This window comes from Triticum aestivum, chromosome 3D, assembly GCF_018294505.1.
Source record: "Triticum aestivum cultivar Chinese Spring chromosome 3D, IWGSC CS RefSeq v2.1, whole genome shotgun sequence".
NCBI lineage: Eukaryota > Viridiplantae > Streptophyta > Magnoliopsida > Poales > Poaceae > Triticum > Triticum aestivum.
The window spans coordinates 88,334,241-88,359,889 of record NC_057802.1 but is presented as its reverse complement, the minus strand read 5'-3'; the positions used below and the strand labels follow the sequence as shown (position 1 = coordinate 88,359,889).

Sequence of the window (25,649 nt, the reverse complement as noted above, 5' to 3'; positions counted from 1 at the left end):
GTATCCCAATTTGTGCTAGCCTTCTTAAGGCAAACTTGTTTAACTTATGTCTGTACTCAGATATTGTTGCTTCCGCTGACTCGTCTGTGATCGAGCATTTGTATTCGAGCCCTCGAGGCCCCTGGCTTGTATTATGATGCTTGTATGACTTATTTATGTTTTAGAGTTGTGTTCTGATATCTTCCCGTGAGTCCCTGATCTTGGTCGTACACATTTGCGTGCATGATTAGTGTACGGTCAAACCGGGGGCGTCACAGATCGGTACATCCACTATCAAGGACCCGTTCCTTTCCTCTAGCCATGTAGCCACGAAGATTAGCCATAAGACCAAAGTGTCTCATAGATTCATCGAGATCAAAGTCACTATCCTCATCCTCATCATAGTATCCATGTTCAACATCGTCTTGTGATGGATCAATTCCTAGAGAGAGTGATTCATTAGATAAATGATCATCACAATAATCATCTTCATGAATTCTAATGGCTTCGGAGATGATATTGCTAATGATTCCAACATCTCCTTTAGCACGCATGAGGTCACAAAGCTCAAATAGGCAATCATCAAACTTAGGATCACAAGTATTCATTTTACTCAAGGCAATAGACATATGAAGAATTTCATCTAAGTTTTGCAAGGAATAATTTGGGAATCGTTCATCAAGAAATCTCCATATGTTGTAAGCACAATCAAGAGCAGGCAAGCTAGAAATCAAGTTTCTAGGTAATCCTCTAGTGATCAAATTGACAGTTCTAAGATTACGGATCATTTCAATAGACTTATCAAGGGTAGGATGCAAGGGGTCAACAAGGCGAGCACAAGGAGTAGTATTGTACTTGTTCAAGTGATATTTATTGAAAATCTCAAGCATCTCAATTTTCCACTCATGAAAGAACTCTCCATCAAGTATAGGATCTATGTCTAAGACTCCCCAATGTAGACTCATCCATCTTCCTCCAATGGTGATTAAACCAAAGCAATGGAGACCAAAACTCTGATACCAATTGAAAGGATCGAGAAGAGGTGTATAGAGGGGGGTGATTAGACCCTCAACAAAGAAAGGTAGCAGTTTTTAATTTCTTCAAGTTAAGGTGGAGTTTTAGCACAAGTTTAAACATTCAAAATACATTTCAAGCAAGCATGACAAGAGTATATGAGCAGCGGAAAGTAAAGCATGCAAGTTGCAAGAATGTAAAGGGATGGGATTGGAGTATGCAAACGCAATTGGAGACACGAAGTTTTTTTCCATGGTTCCGATAGGTGGTGCTATCGTACATCCACGTTGATGGAGACTTCAACCCATGGAGGGCAACGGTTGCGCGAGTCCACGGAGGGCTCCACCCACGAAGGGTCCACGAAGAAGCAACCTTGTCTATCCCATCATGGCCATCGCCCACGAAGGACTTGCCTCACTAGGGTAGATCTTCACGAAGTAGGCGATCTCCTTGCCCGTACAAACTCCTTGGTTCGACTCCACAATCTTGACGGAGGCTCCCAAGTGACACCTAACCAATCTAGGCGACACCACTCTCCAAAAGGTAATAGATGGTGTGTTGATGATGAACTCCTTGCTCCTGTGCTTCAAATGATAGTCTCCCCAACACTCAACTCTCTCTCACAGATTTGGATTTGGTGGAAAAAAGATTTGAGTGGAAAGCAACTTGGGGAAGGCTAGAGATCAAGATTCTTGTAGTTGGAATGGAATATCTTGGTCTCAACACATGAGTAGGTGGTTCTCTCTCAGAAAATGTATGCTGGAAGTGTAGGCACGTTCTGATGGCTCTCTCCACGAATGAAGAGTGGGTGGAGGGGTATATATAGCCTCCACATAAAATCTAACCGTTACACACGATTTACCAAACTCGGTGGGACCGAATCAGAAAACTCGGTCAGACCGATTCAGTTCAAAATGTGAACGTTAGGCTTTTCGGTGGGACTGATATGATCAACCCGGTGGGACGGATGTGCTAGGGTTAGGGTAAAACCTCATCTCGGTTTGACCGATTACACAAACTTGGTGGGACCGATTTTGGTTATAAGCTAACCAGAGAGTTGGTCAAGCAAACTCGGTGAGACCGATTGCAAATCTTGGTCAGACCGAAATTATCGCAACAGGCACCAGAGAGTTTGCAAGCCCATCTCGGTGGGACCGAGATCCCATCGGTGAGACCGAAATGACTAGGGTTTCTGGCAGTGGCTATGTCAAGTGAACTCGGGGGCGCCGGATAGATCAAATCGGTAGGGCCGAGTTTGAATTTTTGTTTGGGACATATGTGGATATGAGAAAGTGGTTGAGGGCTTTGGAGCATATCACTAAGAACTTTGAGCAAGCAAGCCATTAAGCAACACCTCATCCCCTTTTAATAGTATTGGCTTTCCTATGGACTCAATGTGATCTTGGATCACTAAAATGAAAATGTAGAGTCTTGAGCTTTTGAGCTTTTGCCAATCTTCCGTCCTTAGCATCTAGAAGGGGCTCCACATCCTCTTGTCCACGCCACTCCACTGTTGAACTCATGTGAAATATACTAGATAAAAGCATTAGTCCAACAAGAGATATGTTGACATTAATTACCAAAATCACCCAGGGAGCACTTGTGCTTTCAGATGGGATGCTCTCAATGACAAGTGTCAGTTTCTCTCGGAGCAGCCAACCAGCTAGTGGTCATAGGGGCGGCTATTTATAGCCTAGGGAGCAGCCCGACATGATAAGACATAAATGCCCTTCAATGATATGACCGTTAGGTCGGTAGATAGCACAACAACGGTCGGAAATTTGAGCTCTCAAATTCCTCAAGGCTATCATGTTCCTCACTTGTAGGCAATCTGCACTTGCGAATTTCTAACTCATCAGTCAGAACAAATTCCTCAGAGACCAGAAGATCTTTGTCTCTGTCACTGAAGAAATTGACTGAACTATATGAGATTTCCAATGGCTTCACTCGAAAGGATTGGGTAGGTGTAGGATTTTGAGATGAGCATCACTTGGAAACTTTTCCTTAGTTTTACCTCGACCCCCTTTAACAGTATGGTGTTTCCTATGACTCAAGAAAGAGAAAAAGAAACTACGAAAACAAAAGTCTTCACGCTTCATATTCCTCGCATGAATATCAAGTCTCCACGGCCACACCAAATTCTTCACTTTCAAAGTCTTCAGAACGCCAAAGTCTTCAGTTGAAGACATTCATTTTTAGGGGTCGACTTTCTCTGTAAATATCAAACTCCTCATAGACTTATAGACCTATGTATACTCACAAACACATTAGTCCCATAACCTATAAGTCTTCAATACACCAAAATCACTAAGGGGCACTAGATGCACTTACAATATCCCCCTTTTTGGTGATTGATGACAATATAGGTTAAGTTTTCAATGGGGATAAACATATGAAGTGTAAATACTGATATTGAGGAATTTGATTGCAAGATATAGAAGCACTCCCCCTGAAGATGTGCATATGTGAGGAAATTTTCTTTGAATAGCAATGCACATTGTAGAGTAGAATCATGGAGATCTCCCCCTATATCTTGTAATTCATACATGCATTTAACATAAGATATGAAGAATTTGAAATGCATGATGAAATATGGTGATTGATGTAATTCAACATGCATGCATTAACATATATGAGGAAATAGCATGCAGAAAAACAGAGCAAAAGTATCAGACCACCATCGGACTTAAGTTTACAACTTGATCCAACAAAAACTTCAGAAGAATGAGAGTTGTAACTTAACAAAAAAACGCCCATATATAGACCCACTTGAAGACTAACTCAAATATCTCCCACTTTGTCATCGAATGACCAAAAGGGACGAAAAATGAGGACTAACGCCCCTGAAGAATATCATCATGAAGTCGATGGAGGAGCGCCAGCGTTGTTGGGGTCGTCCGTTGATGTAGGGCCTGCCGCGGTGTCATCCAAGTCTTCATGTTCATCAGTCTCGCGCGATGAAGAATATGAGCTGGCCACCAAGTGAGGAACTTTGACCTTCTTGAATTTCTTCAAAGGTGGCTGAGACCAGTCAAAGTCCTGCTTGAAGCCCATCTGCTTGAGATCTTTGTCACCATAGAGGTGAGACAATACAACCCAGGTGCGATCAAACACTTCATGCAGATAGTAATGGTTCTTCCTCACAGAGTTCTGCGTGATTGTCATATTCTGAAGAATTGAACCAAACTGTCGCTTGACCCATTTGTGGTTGTGATCGACCTTCTGATGAAGACTGAGGAGAAGCTCATGATCAGTCATCACCCTTGGAGCAGTGGCTTGAGGATTTTGCTTTCAAGCATTTGCGGCAGTGTCATGAGTGGCAGAGTCATCATTGGTGGAGTAGGATGCTACTTTGCGAAAATTTCCATCCAATGGACGAGTGCCTTCATCAATAATAGCAGCCTTGCCCTTCTCATCAGCTGAGGAAATAGTCAGTTTGAGGACTTCAATTGGGGGCAAGTAGCTGCCATGATTGAGAGTGTCAGCCTTGTAGTTGATCTAATGAATCTCATGATCCAGGGAGCGTAAGGCTTCAATTCAAACGGTGAAAGAGCGACATTGGCCAAAGTCCTCATGAATAAATCATGGTAGTTGATAGGAACGCCATGTATGATGTTGAAAAGCAGATTCTTCATGATGCCAACAACCTCTTCTTCATCAGAGTTGTGGCCCTTGATTGGACTGAGGGTCCTGTTCAATATCCTATACACAGTCCTTGGCACATAGAGCAATTCCTTACGAGTTTGGTTCTTGGAGCTTGGCCTGACTTCAAAGGCTTCATCATCACTTGCATCAAATGATCAGATAGTTCAGGGTCATGGTAGATGAGCCTTGCACCTTCAACGAGAGGACTGACTGGGATGGCATGAAGTAATTCAGAGGCCGGTGCTTTGTAGTGAGTGTTTTCAGTCATCCAGTCCAACACCCATGAATTCACATATTCAGCGTTGCCTGTGATGTGCAACGTGGCATAGAACTGAAGAATGAGTTCTTCATTCCAGTAGCAGATGTCGGTGCAGAAGTTGAGCAGCCTAGTGTCATGAATAACACTGAGGACTGGGGTGAAGCAGGGCAGCGACTCCATATCCACATGAGGTATGTGCTCATGGTCAAAGATCTTGTCTTTATCAAACAGCAGTGAGGAATAGAAACTCATTTGACTTGCCGTTGATACGTCTCCAACGTATCTACCTTTTCTCATGCTTTTCCTCTTGTTTTGGACTCTAATTTGCCAGATTTGAATGAAACTAACCCCGGACTGACGCTGTTTTCAGCAGAACTACCATGGTGTTGTTTTTGTGCAGAAATAAAAGTTCTCGGAATGGAACAAAACTTTGCGAGGATTTTTTATATCAATACTAAGAATTTCTGGAGCCAAGACCCAGCAAAGAGGGGCCCCTGGTTGGGCACAACCCACCAGGGCGCGCCCCCTCTCCTGGCGCGCCCACGTGGGTTGTACCCACCTGGTGGCCCCACTAATGACCCCCCTGATACTATAAAATCACATATTTCCAGAAAAAAATCAGAAAAAAAGAATTATCGCGATCCACGAGACGGAGCCGCCGACAAGCCTTGTTCTTCCTCGGGAGGGCAGATCTGGAGTCCGTTTGGGGCTCCGGAGAGGGGGATCTTCGTTCTTCGTCATCACCAACCAATCTCCATCGCCAATTCCATGATGCTCCCCACCGGGAGTGAGTAATTCCTTCGTAGGCTCACTGGTCGGTGAGGAGTTGGATGAGATTCATCATGTAATTGAGTTAGTTTTGTTAGGGCCTGATCCCTAGTATCCACTATGTTCTTAGATTGATGTTGCTATGACTTTGCTATGCTTAATGCTTGTCACTTTGGGCCCGGGTGCCATGAACTCAGATCTGAACCGTTTATGAATTCATCATTATATCCATGTTTTAGATCCGATCTTGCAAGTTATAGTCACCTACTACGTGTTATGATCCAGCAACCCCGGAGTGACAACAACCGGGCCCACTCCTGGTGATGACCGTAGTTTGAGGAGTTCATGTATTCACTATGTGTTAATGCTTTGTTCCGGTTCTCTATTAAAAGGAGGCCTTAATATCCCTTAGTTTCCAATATGGACCCCGCTGCCACGGGAGGGTAGGACAAAAGATGTCATGCAAGTTCTTTTAATAAAGCACGGATGACTATTTACGGAATACATTCCTACATTATATCGATGAACTGGAGATAGTGCCGTATCGCCCTAGGTTATAACTGTCACATGATGAATATCATCCAACAAGTCACCGATCCAATGCCTACGAATTTATTTATATTATTTTTGCTAAGTTACTACTCCTATCATCACTGTTACACTTGCTACAAAATTACTGCTATCACTGTTACTGTTACCGTTGCTGCTGTCACCGTCGGTGTCAAAACCGGCGGATCTCGGGTAGGGGGTCCCGAACTGTGCGTCTAAGGTCGATGGTAACAGGAGACAGGGGACACGATGTTTACCTAGGTTTGGGCCCTCTCTGTGGAGGTAATACCCTACTTCCTGCTTGATTGATCTTGATGGATATGAGTATTACAAGAGTTGATCTACTACGAGATCGTAATGGCTAAACCCTAGAAGTCTAGCCTATATGACTATGGTAATGAGTATCTCCGTTTCCGGACTAAGTCCTCCGGTTTATATAGACACCGAGAGGATCTAGGCTTACACAAGGTCGGTTACAAAGAAAGGAATCTACATATTCGGTCGCCAAACTTGCCTTCCACGCCAAGGAGAGTCCCATCCGGACACGGGTGTAGTCTTCGGTCTTCGTATCTTCACAGCCCATCAGTCTGGCCCATGGCTAACAGGCCGGACGCCCGAGGACCCCTTAGTCCAGGACTCCCTCAGTAGCCCCCGAACCAGGCTTCAATGATGAGGTGTCCGGCGCGCGGATTGCCTTCGGCATTGCAAGGCGGGTTCCTCCTCCGACGGCTTCCAAGTAATGTATTCGGCTTTTACTTCAAAGCTGCACCCCTCGGCTTCTGTGTATCTATGACTTCATCTTCCAAGTGTCGGGCCAATGTGGACGGTCAGGGTCTTTTTTGCAGATAACACCCTAGCCATGCCAGAAAGAGCGTCTATTTAAAGAGATTGGATCTCAGATCCATTCGGCACCCCGCGAAGAGAATCCTCAGAGACGGCCAGGAAAGACCATTCCAACATGGCTAACGCTCCCAGCTCTTCCTCCCGTTCCAACCTAGAGAGAGGCAAGTGGGAGAGGTGCTTTATGTCCCACGGCCAATTGGAGAAGTTGCAAACGCAGGGATTTCTTCCTCCTTCAGATCTAGTCCCTGTTCGAGCAGGATTGGCCTCCTTCAACGGCAAAACCCAGGCGGAGGATTTCCCCAATCCGTCTGCGGGAGAACGAGTGTGCTTCGTCCCCTATTTGCTGAGGGGCGTGGGATTTCCAATTCACCCATTCCTCCGAGGGCTTCTGGAGTATTATGGCCTCCAGCTGCACAATTTTACCCCAGCCTCCGTCCTGCATATCGCAGGCTACGTCGCCTCATGCGAACTATTCCTAGGTTGTGAGGCCCATTTTGATCTGTGGAGAAAGTTGTTTTGCCTTGTACCGCGCAACCACGAGGGATCGATATTTGAAGTGGCGGGGCCGAAATATGGCGTATTGCTGATACCGGATACCTATCCGGCACACCGAAGAAAGCTTCCGAGGAGTGGACCTCCAAGTGGTTCTAAATTGACGACGTCGTACTTCGAGATCCAGTCTGGAGAGGTCTCCCCGAGTTTGCGAGTGTACCTCTGAAGAAGCGCCACAGCTGGTGCCCCGGAGCCCCGAGGAGGAAGATAGTGCGGAAGTTCGCCAACTCCTGAGCAAGATCAGGACGCTTGCCCAGTCCGGGTATGCAATAGTCGAAGTGATGGCGACCTCCATAGTACGGGGAGTTCAGCCACTCCAATATAGAGGACTTCCCATGTGGAATTACAATGGGGAAGATGACACCTCCCGCTGCGGTAGGAAAGGTCCGGACACCCCTGCCGCCCTAGCCAAAATATTGGCCGAACTGTTCAAAGGTGAGGAAGAGGAGTTCATGCGCATCACACACAGAGAAGGATATTCCATGTACAATACTCCTAGCTGGGTGAGCCCCCAACTTTTTTGCTCCACTCATTCCTCTCCCTAAGCTTTATTAACCCGTCCATTTATAACAGCACTGGCGAAAGACTTCCAGGGGCTTTACAGCCCCACCCCGCAGCCCGAGGGCCACAATCAGGACCTTGACCCCGGATTCGAAGAGGATCGAGATATGTTTGTGGTGCTGGAGAATGGCGTGTTTTACTAGGCGAGCTACGACAGCACTGAAGTGGCCATCATCGCCGATTACCCTGGTCTTCTCCCCGCTTCACACGTAAGTAGTCAGGAGACATATTCCCTGAAAGGATTCCTCCGTTCCGCCTCACCCACCGCACTGTCTCGTGCTTCGAAGGGGAGGCGTTCGACATACCGTGCTACTCCAAAGAGAGCGGCTCCCGCACCGGGCAAGCCTTCGAAGAGGAAGGCAGGCGAAGACATGGTCGGGCCCTCGTCAAAGAGGTATGGGTTTGCAAATATGTTTTTTAATAGTCGCATCCAACTGTGACTTTCATGTTCATCCCGTATCAGGAAAAGAGTCCGCCGGACCGTGTCCGGGGGTCCGGGCAGTAATACTCCCAGCAACCAGGATCCAGCCCCAGTCGAGGGGATGGGGGCCAATATGAGAGTGACGCCGGACTATCCTTCGGCCGAGGGCTCGGAAAATATGTCCATCACCAACTCGGAAGTGGAGAGCGCCATGAATCATCGGCGCCGGAGGGCCATTTTACGAGAGCCCCATTTTTTGGAAGAGGCGTTTAATGCCTTCAGCTCGGCTGATGCATACATCCGAGCTGCTCGAGATGGGCTTAGCAGAGCCACAAAGCAGCATTTGAAAGATGTGCAGGTAAGTTTACTATGTGTGAGTATGATAACCGTATGCCAGTAGCCCCCGAGACTTAAAGTAGTTGGTACAACCGATTTTGAGGATAGCTGCGTAATCAGGTTCTCTCTGAGAAGAACGGGTTGCTGGCTTAAGAGCTAGAAAAGTGCCGGACGCAGTTAACTGCAGTTACCGCCGAACTGGAAAAATCCAAGAAGGCGTCTTCCGGTAATATTTCCCTCTATCGAGAAATAGTAATTGTATAGCGACTGTGTTAACGCTGCAGCTTCTCTCATAACGGGATCGTCAGATCAACTGGAGGAAAATGAGTCGAAAAGACTACATGTCGTAGGCGAACGGGTGTTGGCCCGAGTCAGACAGGAGAAAAACAAACTCCAAGATTCAAATACCAAACTGGGCGAAGAACTGAAAGATGTACGAGCCCAGCTAGCCGACGCCGTGAAGGAGAACAAAAAGCTGCGAGGCGGCATATTCCGTAAGTGGCCGGATTTACCTTATAACAGTTTAGATAAAAGGAGCTGATATAGCTATGATTGCAGGTATGCTGACAGGCCGCCCCGAAGAGGAGGTGTCCGGATCGCCAAGTAATCTTCTGCAAGGGTTGTCGCAATTGCTCGAGCAGGCTCGGCAGGCAATGCGGAGTGTAGCCAAGGCCTTATGGCCATCCGCCTCCCCTCCAGGGAGTATGGAGGAGCTTGTAGAGCTGTTTAAGGGAGCGGCGGCGTATCCGACTATGGAAGATATCAGCCTGCCGAGAGGGTGCGGGAGAGGCCTGGGCCATGGTGAAAACGCGGTACACCAGGCTGGATCCAAATCACATGGCCCGGGTCGGACCGCTCACATGGCCCGGGTCGGACCGCTAGGGTCAAATGGGGAAGAAATTCCTGTTAGTTTAGTATATAACCAAGTAGAAGTAGCTGCCAAGTATTCCCAGCAGGATTGTAAGTTAGATAGCCTGCTGGACGGCATAGAGGAGGAAGTTTTTGAGTCCAAGTGACTATGTACTTTCCTTTGCATATGTAACTCTAGCTGAATTGTAAAATGATTGTCATGGCGGACCTTTTTGCTTCAACCTCTCGACCCGAAGGTGCGGAGTGTTTCCGAATACCAGAACGGCCGAGTAGACCGGGTATGCATGGAAACCAGGCGTAGGGGTCATAGTTGCTTGAACAGACAATTATCTGGCTAGTTATGTTATATTACATTAAGAGTGTAAGAAACATCTTCCAGAGAGAATAGTTCCGTTAAGGGTTCCTTTCCCTGGGTGTGCATGCATCGATGTGCATGTCCGAACTGTGATGAAGAAATCACAATGTGTATAGCTTCTGGGGTTCGCGATGGGACGAGTGCAAAAACATCTTTAGTTCACCGATCGAATATTCCCTTAAGAATGCTAGCTTTCGGCTTCACCCAGTCTGAGGTACACATCCGGATGACCCGGCAGTAACAATCACAGAGGTGCTCCCTTTATGCCCTAGCCGAACTAACGGGAACGTAGGGCATAAGCATAGGAACCAGGCAACCCAGCTTGGCCAAAACTTAAGTCATATCGATGCATATAATGGCGAAGAAAAGGTACATATGGTAGAAGACGCATATGTGAAGAGCTTGATGCTCGGAAAATAATAATAGCAAGCTTCTGTCCAAGAATCCCCCAGGTATAATAGACGTACATGAAGGAAATATGCCCTAGAGGCAATAATAAAGTATTATATATTTCCTTATATCATGATAAATGTTTATTATTCATGCTAGAATTGTATTAACCGAAAACATAATACATGTGTGAATACATAGACAAATAGAGTGTCACTAGTATGCCTCTACTTGACTAGCTCGTTAATCAAAGATGGTTATGTTTCCTAGCCATAGACATGAGTTGTCATTTGATTAACGGGATCACCTCATTAGGAGAATGACGTGATTGACTTGACCCATTCCGTTAGCTTAGCACCCGATCGTTTAGTATGTTGCTATTGCTTTCTTCATGACTTATACATGTTCCTATGACTATAAGATTATGCAACTCCCGTTTACCGGAGGAACACTTTGTGTGCTACCAAACGTCACAACGTAAATGGGTGATTATAAAGGTGCTCTACAGGTGTCTCCAAAGGTACTTGTTGGGTTGGCGTATTTCGAGATTAGGATTTGTCACTCCGATTGTCGGAGAGGTATTTCTGGGCCCACTCGGCAATGCACATCACTATAAGCCTTGCAAGCATTGTGACTAATGAGTTAGTTGCGGGATGATGTATTACGGAACGAGTAAAGAGACTTGCCGGTAACGAGATTGAACTAGGAATCGAGATACCGACGATCAAATCTCGGGCAAGTAACATACCGGTGACAAAGGGAACAACGTATGTTGTTATGCGGTCTGACCGATAAAGATCTTCGTAGAATATGTGGGAGCCAATATGGGCATCTAGGTCCCGCTATTGGTTATTGACCGGAGACGTGTCTCGGTCATGTCTACATAGTTCTCGAACCCAAAGGGTCCGCACGCTTAAAGTTACGATGACAGTTTTATTATGAGTTTATGTATGTTGATGTACCGAAGGAGTTCGGAGTCCCGGATGAGATCGAGGACATGACGAGGAGTCTCGAAATGGCCGAGACGTAAAGATCGATATATTGGACGACTATATTCGGACTTCGGAAAGGTTCCGAGTGATTCGGGTATTTTTCGGAGTACCGGAGAGTTACGGGAATACGTATTGGGCCTTATTGGGCCATACGGGAAAGAAGGAAAAGGGCCTCAAGGGTGGCCGCACCCCTCCCCTTGGTCTGGTCCGAATTGGACTAGGGAAGGGGGGCGCCCCCTTCCTTCCTTCTCTTTTTCCCTTCCTCTTTTCCTATTTCATATGGGAGGTGGAATCCTACTAGGACTAGGGAGTCCTAGTAGGACTCCACACTTGGTGCGCCCCCTCCTAGGGCCGGCCTCCTCCTCCCTTGCTCCTTTATATACAGGGGCAGAGGGCACCCCATGGACACACTTTGATATACGATATTTTAGCCGTGTGCGGTGCCCCCCTCCACCAGATTACACCTCGATAATACCGTCGCGGAGCTTAGGCGAAGCCCTGCGTCGGTGGAACATCATCATCGTCACCACGCCGTCGTGCTGACGAAACTCTCCCTCAACACTCGGCTGGATCGGAGTTCGAGGGACGTCATCGAGCTGAACGTGTGTAGAACTTGGAGGTGCCGTACGTTCGGTACTTGATCGGTCGGATCGTGAAGACGTACGACTACATCAACCGCGTTGTGATAACGCTTCCGCTGTCGGTCTACGAGGGTACGTGGACAACACTCTCCCCTCTCGTTTCTATGCATCACCATGATCTTGCGTGTGCGTAGGAAATTTTTTGAAATTACTACGTTCCCCTACTGTGGTATCAAAGCCTGGTTTTATGCGTTGATGCTATGCACGAGTAGAACACAAGTGAGTTGTGGGCGATATAAGTCATACTGCTTACCAGCATGTCATACTTTGGTTCAGCGGTATTGTGAGATGAAGCGGCCCGGACCGACATTACGCGTACGCTTACGCGAGACTGGTTTCACCGTTGCGAGCACTCGTTGCTTAAAGCTGACTGGCGGGTGTCTGTCTCTCTCACTTTAGTTGAACCGAGTGTGGCTACGCCCGGTCCTTGCGAAGGTTAAAACAGCACCAACTTGACAAACTATCGTTGTGGTTTTGATGCGTAGGTAAGAACGGTTCTTGCTAAGCCCGTAGCAGCCACGTAAAACTTGCAACAACAAAGTAGAGGACGTCTAACTTGTTTTTGCAGGGCATGTTGTGATGTGATATGGTCAAGACATGATGTGATATAATTTGTTGTATGAGATGATCATGTTTTGTAACCGAGTTATCGGCAACTGGCAGGAGCCATATAGTTGTCGCTTTATTGTATGAGATGCAATCGCCATGTAATAGTTTTACTTTATCACTAAGCGGTAGCGATAGTCGTAAAAGCAATAAGTTGGCGAGACGACAACGATGCTACGATGGAGATCAAGGTGTCGCGCCGGTGACGATGGTGATCATGACGGTGCTTCGGAGATGGAGATCACAAGCACGGTGCTTCGGAGATGGAGATCACAAGCACAAGATGATGATGGCCATATCATATCACTTATATTGATTGCATGTGATGTTAATCCTTTATGCATCTTATCTTGCTTTGTTTGACGGTAGCATTATAAGATGATCCTTCACTAAATTATCAAAGTATAAGTGTTCTCCCTGAGTATGCACCGTTGCGAAAGTTCTTCGTGCTGAGACACCACGTGATGATCGGGTGTGATAGGCTCTACGTTCAAATACAACGGGTGCAAAACAGTTGCACACGCGGAATACTCAGGTTAAACTTGACGAGCCTAGCATATAACAGATATGGCCTCGGAACACGGAGACCAAAAGGTCGAGCGTGAATCATATAGTAGATATGATCAACATAGTGATGTTCACCATTGAAACTACTCCATCTCACGTGATGATCGGACATGGTTTAGTTGATATGGATCACGTGATCACTTAGAGGATTAGAGGGATGTCTATCTAAGTGGGAGTTCTTAAGTAATATGATTAATTGAACTTAAGTTTATCATGAACTTAGTCTTGGTAGTATTAGCATATCTATGTTGTAGATCAATAGCTCGCGTTGTTGCTTCCCTATGTTTTATATATGTTCCTAGAGAAAACTAAGTTGAAAGATGTTAGTAGCAATGATGCGGATTGGATCCGTGATCTGAGGTTTATCCTCATTGCTGCACAGAAAAATTATGTCCTTGATGCACCGCTAGGTGACAGACCTATTGCAGGAGCAGATGCAGACGTTATGAACGTTTGGCTAGCTCAATATGATGACTACTTGATAGTTTAGTGCACCATGCTTAACGGCCTAGAATCGGGACTTCAAAGACGTTTTGAACGTCATGGACCATATGAGATGTTCCAGGAGTTGAAGTTAATATTTCAAGCAAATACCCGAGTTGAGAGATATGAAGTCTCCAACAAGTTCTATAGCTAAAAGATGGAGGAGAATAGCTCAAGCAGTGAGCATGTGCTCAGATTGTCTGGGTACTACAATCGCTTGAATCAAGTGGGAGTTAATCTTCCAGATAAAATAGTGATTGACAGAATTCTCTAGTCATCATCACCAAGTTAGTAGAACTTCGTGATGAGCTATAGTATGCAAGGGATGACGAAAGTAATTCCCGAGCTCTTCGTGATGCTGAAATCGACGAAGGTAGAAATCAAGAAAAACATCAAGTGTTGATGGTTGACGAGATCACTAGTTTCAAGAAAAGGGCAAAGGGAAGAAGGGGAACTTCAAGAAGAACGGCAAGCAAGTTGCTGCTCAAGTGAAGAAGCTCTGGTCCTAAGTCTGAGACTAAGTGCTTCTACTACAAAAGGACTGGTCACTGGAAGCGGAACTACCCCAAGTATTTGGTGGATAAGAAGGATGGCAAAGTGAACAAAGGTATATTGGATATACATATTATTGATGTGTACTTTACTAGTGTTTATAGCAACCCCTCGGTATTTGATACTGGCTCAGTTGCTAAAGAGTAGTAACTCGAAACGGGAGTTGCATAATGAACAGAAACTAGTTAAGGATGAAGTGACGATGTGTATTGGAAGTGGTTCCAAGATTGATATGATCATCATCGCACACTCTCTATACTTTCGGGATTAGTGTTGAACCTAAATAAGTGTTATTTGGTGTTTGCGTTGAGCATGAATATGATTTGATCATGTTTGTTGCAATACGGTTATTCATTTAAATTAGAGAATAATTGTTGTTCTGTTTACATGAATAAAACCTTATATGGTTACACACCCAATGAAAATGGTTCGTTGGATCTCGATCGTAGTGACACACATATTCATAATATTGAAGCCAAAAGATGCAAAGTTAATAATGATAGTGCAACTTATTTGTGGCACTGCCGTTTAGGTCATGTTGGTGTAAAGCGCATGAAGAAACTCCATGCTGATGGGCTTTTGGAATCACTTGATTATGAATCACTTGGTACTTGCGAACCGTGCCTCATGGGCAAGATGACTAAAACACCGTTCTCCGGAACTATGGAGAGAGCAACAGATTTGTTGGAAATCATACATACAGATGTATGTGGTCCGATGAATATTGAGGCTCGTGGCGGATATCGTTATTTTCTCACCTTCACAGATGATTTGAGCAGATATGGGTATGTCTACTTGATGAAACATAAGTCTGAAACATTTGAAAGGTTCAAAGAATTTCAGAGTGAAGTGGAAAATCATCGTGACAAGAAAATAAGGTTTCTACGATCTGATCGCGGAGACAAATATTTGAGTTACGAGTTTGGTCTTCAATTAAAACAATGTGGAATAGTTTCACAAATTCGTGCCACCTGGAACACCACAGCATAATGGTGTGTCCGAACGTCATAACCGCACTTTATTGGATATAGTGCAATCTATGATGTTTCTTACCGATTTACCACTATAGTTTTGGGGTTATGCATTAGAGACAGCTGCATTCACGTAAAAAAAAGGGGCACCATCTAAATCCGTTTGAGACGACACCATATGAACTGTGGTTTGGCAAGAAACCAAAGTTGTCGTTTCTTAAAGTTTGGGGCTGCGATGCTTATGTGAAGAAACTTCAACCTGATAAGCTCGAACCCAAATCGAAGAAATGTGTCTTCATAGGATACCCAAAGGAGACTGTTGGGTATACCTTCTATCACAGATCCGAAGGCAAAACTTTTGTTGCTAAATTCGGAAATTTTCTAGAGAAGGAGTTTCTCTCGAAAGAAGTGAGTGGGAGGAAAGTAGAACTTGATGAGGTAACTGTACCTACTCCCTTATTGGAAAGTAGTTCATCACAGAAATCTGCTCCTGTGATTCCAACACCAATTAGTGAGGAAGCTAATGATGATGATCATGTAACTTCAGATCAAGTTACTATCGAACCTCGTAGGTCAATCAGAGTAAGATCCGCACCAGAGTGGTACGGTAATCCTGTTCTGGAGGTTATGTTACTAGACCATGACGAACCTACGAACTATGAAGAAGCGATGGTGAGCCCAGATTCCGCAAAATGGCTTGAGGCCATGAAATCTGAGATGAGATCCATGTATGAGAACAAAGTGTGGACTTTGGTTGACTTGCCCGATGATCGGCAAGCAATTGAGAATAAATGGATCGTCAAGAGGAAGACGGACGCTGATAGTAGTGTCACTATCTGCAAAGCTAGAATTGTCGCAAAAAGGTTTTCGACAAGTTCAAGATGTTGACTACGATGAGAGTTTCCGGCAGGCGTAGAACGAGTTCGCCGACGTTGTAAGTTTTGGCCCGCACCTCTCTACTTTGATATCTGCGGGCCTGCTGTTGATAAAATGCGGAACGGGCTTTTGCGACGTCGCGCTCCTCCTCCAGGGCATCTAAGCTGTCCTGCCGATCAAGCTCGGCCTCTCTCTCTTCATACATGCGAACTCGAGGTGAGTCATGAATAATGTCGCAGTGTAGTACTGCCTCTGCGTCGTACACCATGAAGAAAGGTGTGTATCCGGTAGTGCGATTGGGCATGGTCCGCAGCCCCCCCCCCCCCAGAGTACGGAGTTGAGCTCCTCAACCCAGTGCTTGTCTGATTCTTTCAAAGACCGCACTAGTCTAGGCTTAATGCTGCTCATAATAAGACCATTGGCTCTTTCGACTTGACCGTTTGTCTATGGATGATAGACAGAGGCGTAATCGAGCTTGATGCCCAGATTAGCGCACCAGTTTTCACTTCATCGGCTATGAAGTTGGAGCCATTATCAGTGATGATGCTGTGTGGAACACCATAACGTTGTACGACGCCGGATATAAAGTCTATTACTGGCCCGGACTCAGCCGTTTTAACTGGTTTGGCCTCTATCCACTTGGTGAACTTATCCACCATGACCAGCAGATATTTTTTCTTATGGCTTCCTCCTTTAAGGGGTCCAACCATATCCAATCCCCAGACCGCAAAAGGCCAAGTGATGGGGATTCTTTGTAGGGCGGTGGGGGGCATATGGCTTTGGTTGGCGAAGAGTTGGCATCCAACACAACGTTGGACAAGGTCCTGTGCATCCGCTCGGGCCGTCGGCCAATAGAACCCTGTACGGAAGGCCTTGCTAACAAGGGCCCGAGCTGTGGCATGGTGCCCGCCGAGACCGGCATGAATCTCAACCAGGAGCTGCCGCCCCTCCTCCTCGGAGATACATCTTTGAAGGACTTCGGTAGCGCTTTTCTTATAGAGCTCTCCGTCGTGAACCTTGTAGGCCCTCGAACGCCGGACAACGCGGCGGGCCTCATTCTGATCCTCAGGAAGTTCCTTCCTGTTAAGGTAGGCCAGGAAGGGTTCGGTCCATGGGGCAATGACTGCCATGATGAGATGTGCCGACGGTGTTATTTCGGTGGCTGAGCCTCCGATGATATCGGTGTGTTCGGAAACTAGGGTTATGTTCGGGTCCGGACTTGTGTTGTCGTTTTCCCCCTGCCACACCACAGATGGGTTAAAAAGCCTTTCCAGAAAGATATTAGGTGGGATGGGGTCACGCTTGGCGCCGATACGAGCAAGAACGTCCGCCGCTTGATTACTCTCTCGAGCCACATGATGGAACTCGAGCCCCTCGAACCGAGCCGATATTTTTATGACGGCATTACGATAAGCTGCCATCTTCGGATCTTTGGCATCGAAGTCTCCATTTATTTGAGATATTACAAGGTTTGAGTCCCCGCGCACTTCCAGGCGTTGTATGCCCATGGAGACAGCCATCCGGAGACCGTGCAATAAGGCCTCGTATTCGGCTGCATTGTTGGAATCTGTGTATAGTATTTGGAGTACGTACTGAACGACGTCTCCAGTAGGGGACGTTAAAATGACGCCCGCTCCTAGCCCTGCCAGCATTTTGGAGCCATCGAAGTACATAACCCAATTGGAATATGTGACGTACTCCTTAGGGAGTTCGGCCTCTGTCCATTCAGCGATGAAGTCAGCCAGTACTTGGGATTTGATAGCTCAACGTGGTTTGTATGTAATATCAAATGGAAGGAGCTCAATGGCCCGTTTGGCAATCCGGCCCGTGGCATCGCGGTTGTTTATTATGTCGTTGAGTGGTACTTAGGAAGCCACCGTGATCGAACACTCCTGGAAGTAGTGTCGTAGCTTTCGTGATGCCATAAAGACCGCATATGCTATCTTTTGATAATGGGGGTACCGGGATTTGCATGGTGTAAGAACAGTGGATACGTAGTATACTGGCTTCTGAAGCAGGAATTTGTGTCCGTCATGTTCTCGTTCAACGACGAGCACGGCACTCACCACCTGATGTGTTGCCGATATGTATAATATCATGGGTTCGCCGACGTTGGGCGCGTCCAGGATTGGGTTGCTTGCTAAAAGTGTTTTTATTTCCTCCAGTCCGGCTGTTGCCGTGTTCATCCACTTGAAGTGATCGGTTCGCCGTAAAAGGCGATAGAGAGGCAGTACCTTTTCTCCTAATCTGGAGATAAAGCGGCTTAGAGCTGCCACGCAACCCGCGAGTTTTTGGACTTGTTTGAGGTCCCTTCGCATAGCCAATTGAGACAGAACTCGAATTTTGGCTGGATTTGCTTCAATTTCTCTATTGGAAATGATGAAGCCCAACAGTTTTCCCGCGGGGACGCCGAAAACACACTTTTCCAGATTGAGCTTGATGTCATACGCACGGAGGTTGTCGAATGTGAGACATAAATCATCTATTAGTGTTTCGACGTGCCTAGTTTTGATGACGACGTCGTCCACATAAGCTTCAACTGTCTTGCCGATCTGTTTCTCCAGGCATGTTTGAATCATGCGTTGGTATGTGGCGCCGGCGTTCTTGAGCCCGAAGGGCATGGTGTTGAAGCAGAATGGCCCATATGGGGTAATGAATGTTGTTGCAGCTTGATCGGACTCCTTCATTTTGATTTGATGGTACCCGGAGTATGCATCAAGGAAGCACAGTGAGTCGTGTCCTGCGGTAGCATCAATGATTTGATCAATGCGGGGGAGGGGAAGGGACCCTTAGGGCAAGCCTTATTGAGGTCTTTAAAATCGACGCACAACCGCCAGGATTTGTCCTTCTTTGGTACCATCACCAGGTTTGCCAGCCAGTCCGGATGTTTTATTTCTTTGATGAATCCGGCCTCAATTAGCTTGGCCAGCTCCTCCCCCATAGCTTGGCGTTTGGGCTCATAAAAGCGCCGCAGTGCTTGTTTGATTGGTTTGTATCCCTTTAAGATATTAAGGCTATGTTCGGCCAGCTCACGTGGGATTCCATGCATGTCAGAAGGGTGCCATGCGAATATATCCCAGTTTCCGCGAAGGAAATCCCTTAGTGTGGCGTCGACCGTTGGGTCTACTTGTGCTCCAATAGATGTTGTCTTCTTGGGGTCTGTTGGGTGGACCTGGAATTTGACTATTTCTTCTGCCGGCTTGAAGGAGGTGGATTTGGGTCGTTTGTCTAAGATCACATCGTTCTTATCCACCGTAGAGCGCAGTGCGGTTAATTCTTCGGCCGCAAGGGCTTCAAATAATGCCTCAAGGGCCAGGGATGCAGTTTTGTTTTTGGCGCGGAGTGCTATGTCCGGATCACTAACAAGAGTGATTATGCCATTTGGTCCGGGCATTTTGAGCTTCATATAACCATAATGAGGTATAAATTGGAAGCGTGTAAAAGCATCCCGCCCCAACAGGGCGTGGTATCCGCTGCTGAAAGGAGCCACTTGAAAGGTTATTTCTTCGGACCGATAATTCTCCGGCGTGCCGAATACCACGTCAAGTGTGATTTTTCCCGCGCACCGCGCCTCTCTACTGGGAATGATTCCTCGGAAGGTCATGCTGCTTTGCTTGATGCGGCTCCTGTCTATTTCCATTTTGTGGAGTGTATCCTCATAGATGAGGTTTAGTCCGCTGCCGCCGTCCATGAGGACCTTGGTGAGTCTAAAGCTGTCCACGATGGGACTGAGGACTAATGCGGCTGGCGCTCGGACTGTCTTGTATTTCGGTTCGTCACCGGCATTAAAGGTTATAGCCGTGCCGTTCCAAGAGTTTATCGCGGCGATTTGACAGACTTCGGCGAGGTCGCGGAGTGCCCTTTAGCGCTTACTGTTTGAAGCGAATGTCTCGAAGACCGTCAATACTCTCGGGTCGTCGTCTTCTGGAGGGTGTTGCTCTGGGGTGTTTTTGATAAGGATGTCCTCGCTGCTCTTGGCTACCTGCCGGAGTATCCAACATGCTCTAAGGTTGTGGGTTGGTATGGTGTCCGGTGTTGTTTGTATTTTGCATGGGCCATCGAGCCATCCCTCCAGAACGGTTCCATGCCGCGTAATGGGTTTATGTTTCTTGGCTATTAGACTGGGCATGTCACGGCGATGTGCCCTTTTCGCCTGGACCAGCGGTTGAGTTGGGACCGATGGCTCCCAACAAGCTCCTGATCTTTCCAGGCGCTTTCCATTGCGATGTACTTCTGTATGATAGTTGCCAAGTCAGCGAAGTGTAGTATACGGCGGCGATTAATGGCGTTGAGGATTCCTTCATTCATGCAATTGTTGCAAAACGCAAATATCGCGTCCTCGTCACGGCAATCTTTAACCTTGTCCTTGATAAGGAGGAATCTGGCCCGGAAGTGGTGGACTGTTTCCTGAGACTGCTGTTGTATGCTCATGAGAGCGCTTATGTCTGGGTGGGTGGGTGGAATTGGATTCGGACCCTGACCCGGTCGATGATCCGGAGTCTGAAGGTTTTCCAGACTCAACAGTCCGGGCTCCGGAGTATCTTCTGGTTGCCTATGCCCGCCGTCCGATTCTATGTTCGGAAGGTCGGTCACCTCCTTTTGCTGGTGGGTATCCGGCTCTGCAGGGTCGGCGATCCGGACATAGTCCGTCTTTAGTATAAGGGAAGAGTCGCCGTCTTGCTCCTCGACTACTGCTATCTGGTGGGTGACCGGTGGAGATTTGATTTCTCTTTGGTCAGGTTTAAGCCCGATCTGATCGTAATCTGTGGTGATTCCCAGGGCGGCGATGCGATCAAGGAGCTTGTTTAAAGACAAAAACTCCGCCGGATCCATCTGCTTGGAGTGTTTGGGGTCGATACGAAGGGGATTTTTGATGGTCCGAGAGGTCATCGTCAGCTTAGCGGTCGAACGGGCGGTCATGGTAAAGCCGCCCAGCCGGAGGGTTTGGCCTGGGGCCAGTTCTCCTCCGGCGCTGATATTGTCTTTAAGGACAAGGCGACTCATCGATCCTGTCGTCGACGACACAGTGAAACTCTCAATGAAAGCACCAATGTCGGTGTCAAAACCGGCGGATCTCGGGTAGGGGGTCCCGAACTGTGCGTCTAAGGTCGATGGTAACAGGAGGCAGGGGACACGATGTTTACCCAGGTTCGGGCCCTCTTTGTGAAGGTAATACCCTACTTCCTGCTTGATTGATCTTAATGGATATGAGTATTACAAGAGTTGATCTACCACGAGATCGTAATGGCTAAACCCTAAAAGTCTAGCCTATATGACTATGGTAATGAGTATCTCCGTTTCCAGACTAAGTCCTCCGGTTTATATAGACACCGGGAGGATCTAGGCTTACACAAGGTCGGTTACAAAGAAAGGAATCTACATATACTACACCATGACCAAAATTTAGGGGTCACCACATCTGCCGGGAAAAGTAGCCATTGGAGGCAGACTAAGTGCCGGGAATGCTTTTTGCCGGCAATTACAAACTGCCCTTGAAAGTCCCGTCAGGGAAAACAATTCCCGCAATTAGTATAAACCCCGGCAGATTCTCTGCCCTTCATATTCATACCTTGGCCGGAAATTAGAACTATTCCTGGCATACAAGTTTTTCCTGCAGACTGACAATTGAGGGCGGACACAAGAGTTCCCCAGCAGGTAAACTGCCTCTATTTGTATCCACTGCCAACAAACAGATCTCCTATATATTGTATACATGTATTTCAACAGCTAGCATTTATCTTCACTCTATTTTGTGTCATCTATATATAACAACACACATGCATCCAGTAATTAAGATTGCATCACTTAATAGATAATGTGTGTGTGTGTGTATACACAAGTCTAAGACAGCCAAAAGCACAAAGATCCATCTTGCGTGCTTACGTGCACACATAAGCATACAAGTCCAGTAACAGGACATCCATCAGGTCTACATGTACACATGCATAAATTTGTAGGTTCATAAGTCAAAGCATTACATAAAAGACAAAAGTGCAAAATATAAGATTCCGTTTTAGGTAGAAACATATTCCAGCAGAAGATCCTTTTTAGCTGACCAAACACACCTCTAGAAACTTGTGGATGCAAAGGCATTATATTGGTGACCTGTAAAAAAAGGAAATGGCAAAATAGATCAGCTCGGAAGAACACATGTTCCAAACATAGAAGTTGCATGGCTGAAAAAGAAAATCAACTCATCCAAATGAAAAAGACACATGTGTGTTACCCTGTACTTTCGCAGTCAACAAGGCACAAACAGAATGTGTATGCACTCATAAGAAAGACCAATTTAACCTGTCAATATAAATATTTACCAATAGTCACCTTCTTTTGGTATATTAATTTATTTTGATTGCTGCGAAGTTAATAGAACATTCAAAAACTGCAGGTAAGGATTAATTACTATCAATCCAGTGGCAATGCAGGGTGTCCTCAGTTCTGTTTTTTTTTTGTACATGTTTGTTCTGGGTGTAGTGTGTACTAGTGCTAGACAGTGAGAATCAATAATTATGAGAATGTATACCAACGAACAGCCCTCTGATTAAATCTGCTGCATGGTTTTTGATAAAAATGTTGATTCAACAAAAAGAAGAGTTTGCAGGCACATAAATCATTTGCTGGAATGAATATTGGATGCTCAAAATAAAATAATGTCGGTTTGCTGAACATATAGTTGTGTGGTCCCTCTTATTAATCCATGATGTTTGTCCAGATTGTGTGCAAAGTTTCAGTGGTAGCTGCAGAATTGTTTAAGAAACAGAGCTGCTGGTTGATTCAGAATAAAAGGACTTAAGCATGTGTTTGAAAGTAGGCACAATTTTAATCTACCAGGAAAACAAAAAAAGCACTAGTTGCTCAGGTGAAAATAAGAAACTTGTAGGTTCCTACTTTCAAACACATGCTCGACTCAGAAAATAATTAGTCTTCGGCATGTGAGAGGAGAAAATATCTTGCTAGCTCCCAGAGTGTCGGTGCTTGCTACTTCAGCCCTAGAGCGTTTATATAGAATGGCATGCTATGATTGCTTTTCAGACAAGATGGCAAGCTATGATTGCTTTTCAACAGAATGGCCCTTGTGATCAGAACTAAATTTGTAATTCCAAATCGGTATAAAGGGATCCATGGTAAGGTCTAATTTTTGCAAGAGCTAGTTCATTATACACCTTGTCTATATAATAATGGAAACATAAATATCTTTTCATTAGTGTAATATTCAAGAATTCTAAGAAGATGTGATACCTTCTAGATGCGAGGACTGCTACCGGCTGTCATGGTTGCTTCTGCATAACTTTACGAACAACCTCGATCTGCATGCATAGTATTAGAACTACCTATCATGTCGTGTCACTGCATCACGTTTGTTTGTACTACTAAGTTTCAATCCTTGCCTAAATATCACAAGCCAACACAAATCAATATTTTTTATAAAACTAAATAAGGCTTTGAAATCATAAGTACTAGCCAAAGCAATCTTTGAGGTGTTCGAAATAGAGTCAAACGATAACATGCAACGATAAAAACAAATTACAAGGTATTCAAACTAAAATCAAAAGATTATGCAGTGTCTAGAGCCTTATATAACAATGTATCAGAAAATTATAACTTTCTGCTATGAAAGACCCCAAAAGGACATTCATTGCAACCTTATACATCAGCGTATAAGAGTCTTATACCTTATTATCTAACCTGCATATCAATCACAATCTCAGCTTTTTACACAATGCGCACATATGATTCTGCAGTTTCCAGGTCAACATTGGAGATAGCAAGCACAACTGTCAATCTGTCACATAGCAAAGAGTGAAATCCCTCTACAGAAAAACAAGATAGCACTTTTTTCTCAACAAAATACTGTATTCCACTGTTTTCAGGACTATAGAAGTTTGTCAAGAACATTAACTGATAAGATTTTACTGGAATGTGCACTCCACTTGGTGCTAGTAATCTGCATGGATATGTGTCGTTTTTTCTTAGATGGGTTGCTGCTGCATATTCATTCATAGCAGAATTGAAGATCCAAAAAGGAAGGATGCTTCAGTTTTAGTCTAACCACACATATATATCAGTACAATTGCAAGACCCGCGGCTGGATGATGAAGAAACAAAAAATACAGTACAGGTTGAGATTTGGTGGGTATGAAATTGTACCTTTGCTTGAGGGCTGGCTTGGTCGTGGTTTTGATGAAGCGCGCCATTAAGTAGGCAGGGCTCCTTCTCCTCCTTGAGCTTGTTGAATAGGTCAGGGATCCTCCTGTGACGAACCCATCCGTGAATCCAATCGAAGGAAATGAAGAAAGGAAAGGAGAGCAAATCGAGAGAGGGGGCGGACCTTGTCCCATATACTAGGGTCGGAGCAGCGCCGGTTGTGGGCAAGGATCTGAAACATGAAACGTGCCATGAAGACCTCCCGATGGTCCTTCTCCCCCTTCTCCGTCAGGTCCCCCTGGGCAACGTGGATCTGGTCGAACCTGAAGGGTATGAAACCATGATGGTCCTGCACGAACTTGACGAAGACAGGAACCATGTGTGCGAACTCGAATTGCATCGAATCAGAAAGAGAGAGAGGGGGGAGGCATGGGGAGGAGAAGAGGGGAGCGACCTTGTGGACAAGCTCCATGACTTGGGCACGGTGGATCTGGATGCATCATGGTGGATCTGGCTGCCGGCTGCCGTGCTGCCCGATTTTGACCGAATGCGGCGGTGGCTCTGGGCGGGGATGCGGGTGCGACGTGGATGCGAATGGACGGCGGCGTGCGTCGGAGGTGTGGGTGTGGGGAGTTGTCGATGGGGATTTGGTGGCAGCGTGAGTATGGGATTCAGAGGCGGCGGTGCTGGGTCGAGGCGGGGGTTGCAGGAGGCTGGCTGCGTGATGGAGGGGATGGCGCCGGGCGGGGCGGGGCGGCAAGGAGGGGGTGAGTCGGCGACTGCGCTAGGGTTGGCGGAGTCGACGGCGAGATGCAGTGCGGCAGCTGATGCGGGAGAACGATGGCAGCCAGATGCAGTGTGGATAAGGCCGAGTGGACGTGATGGGCTTCGAGTGCCTTCTAATTTTTCATTCTCCCGCGCCTTTTTGGGCCTCAATTCTTTCATGCGCGCGCCGCGCTAACTGGGTTACCGGCTGTGCTTCGGCCCTCTAATCGAATGCAGGGCAATTGGGCCAACCTTGAAGATGCCGGCAGACTGTCTGCCCCTGTGACTCCACCATTCCCGGCAGTTGTGTCGACCTACATAATGTTGCCTCGCATATAGAGCTTTGGGGGCAGTTAATTGACTCCAATTCTTGATCATTCCCGGCAGTTAATTGCCCTTAAATTTTTGTCATGGTGTAGTGATATTCGGTCGTCAAACTTGCCTTTCACGCCAAAGAGAGTACCATCCGAACACGGCTGTAGTCTTCGGTCTTCGTATCTTCACAGCCC

The 25,649-nt window shown here is 46.3% G+C and overlaps 1 protein-coding gene across 7 annotated transcripts; it reads right to left on the bottom strand.

The window, feature by feature from the left end:
* Positions 1–22,012: 22,012 nt before the first annotated feature.
* LOC123077610 (acrosin) lies at positions 22,013–25,335 on the bottom strand. Of its 7 annotated transcripts, none has more exons than XR_006436733.1 (5): positions 24,830–25,253; positions 24,560–24,698; positions 23,470–24,481; positions 22,457–22,524; positions 22,013–22,335 (listed from the first exon to the last, which is right to left on the bottom strand). XR_006436733.1 is itself a non-coding variant. In XM_044499904.1 (4 exons), the coding sequence occupies exons 1-3, from the start codon at positions 25,318–25,320 to the stop codon at positions 24,470–24,472; spliced, it is 642 nt and encodes a 213-aa protein (XP_044355839.1). In that variant the 5' UTR covers positions 25,321–25,335; the 3' UTR covers positions 22,013–22,335; positions 23,470–24,469. The 7 variants fall into 7 exon arrangements, 4 of the variants coding, with proteins under 4 accessions (XP_044355839.1, XP_044355840.1, XP_044355837.1 ...); XR_006436735.1 differs by lacking the exon at positions 22,457–22,524 and having other exon boundaries at positions 23,470–23,537; positions 23,904–24,481; positions 24,830–25,252; XR_006436734.1 differs by lacking the exon at positions 22,457–22,524 and having other exon boundaries at positions 23,470–24,013; positions 24,379–24,481; positions 24,830–25,252.
* Between the last annotated feature and the right edge of the window lie 314 nt (positions 25,336–25,649).

Bases quoted from the DNA above. Each gene is read 5' to 3' on its own strand.
- LOC123077610 (XM_044499902.1), bottom strand. From the start codon at position 25,320: ATGAAAGAATTGAGGCCCAAAAAGGCGCGGGAGAATGAAAAATTAGAA. The intron at 24,699-24,829 runs GTCGCTCCCCTC...CATACCCTTCAG, and splicing joins TCATGGAGCTTGTCCACAAG to GTTCGACCAGATCCACGTTG.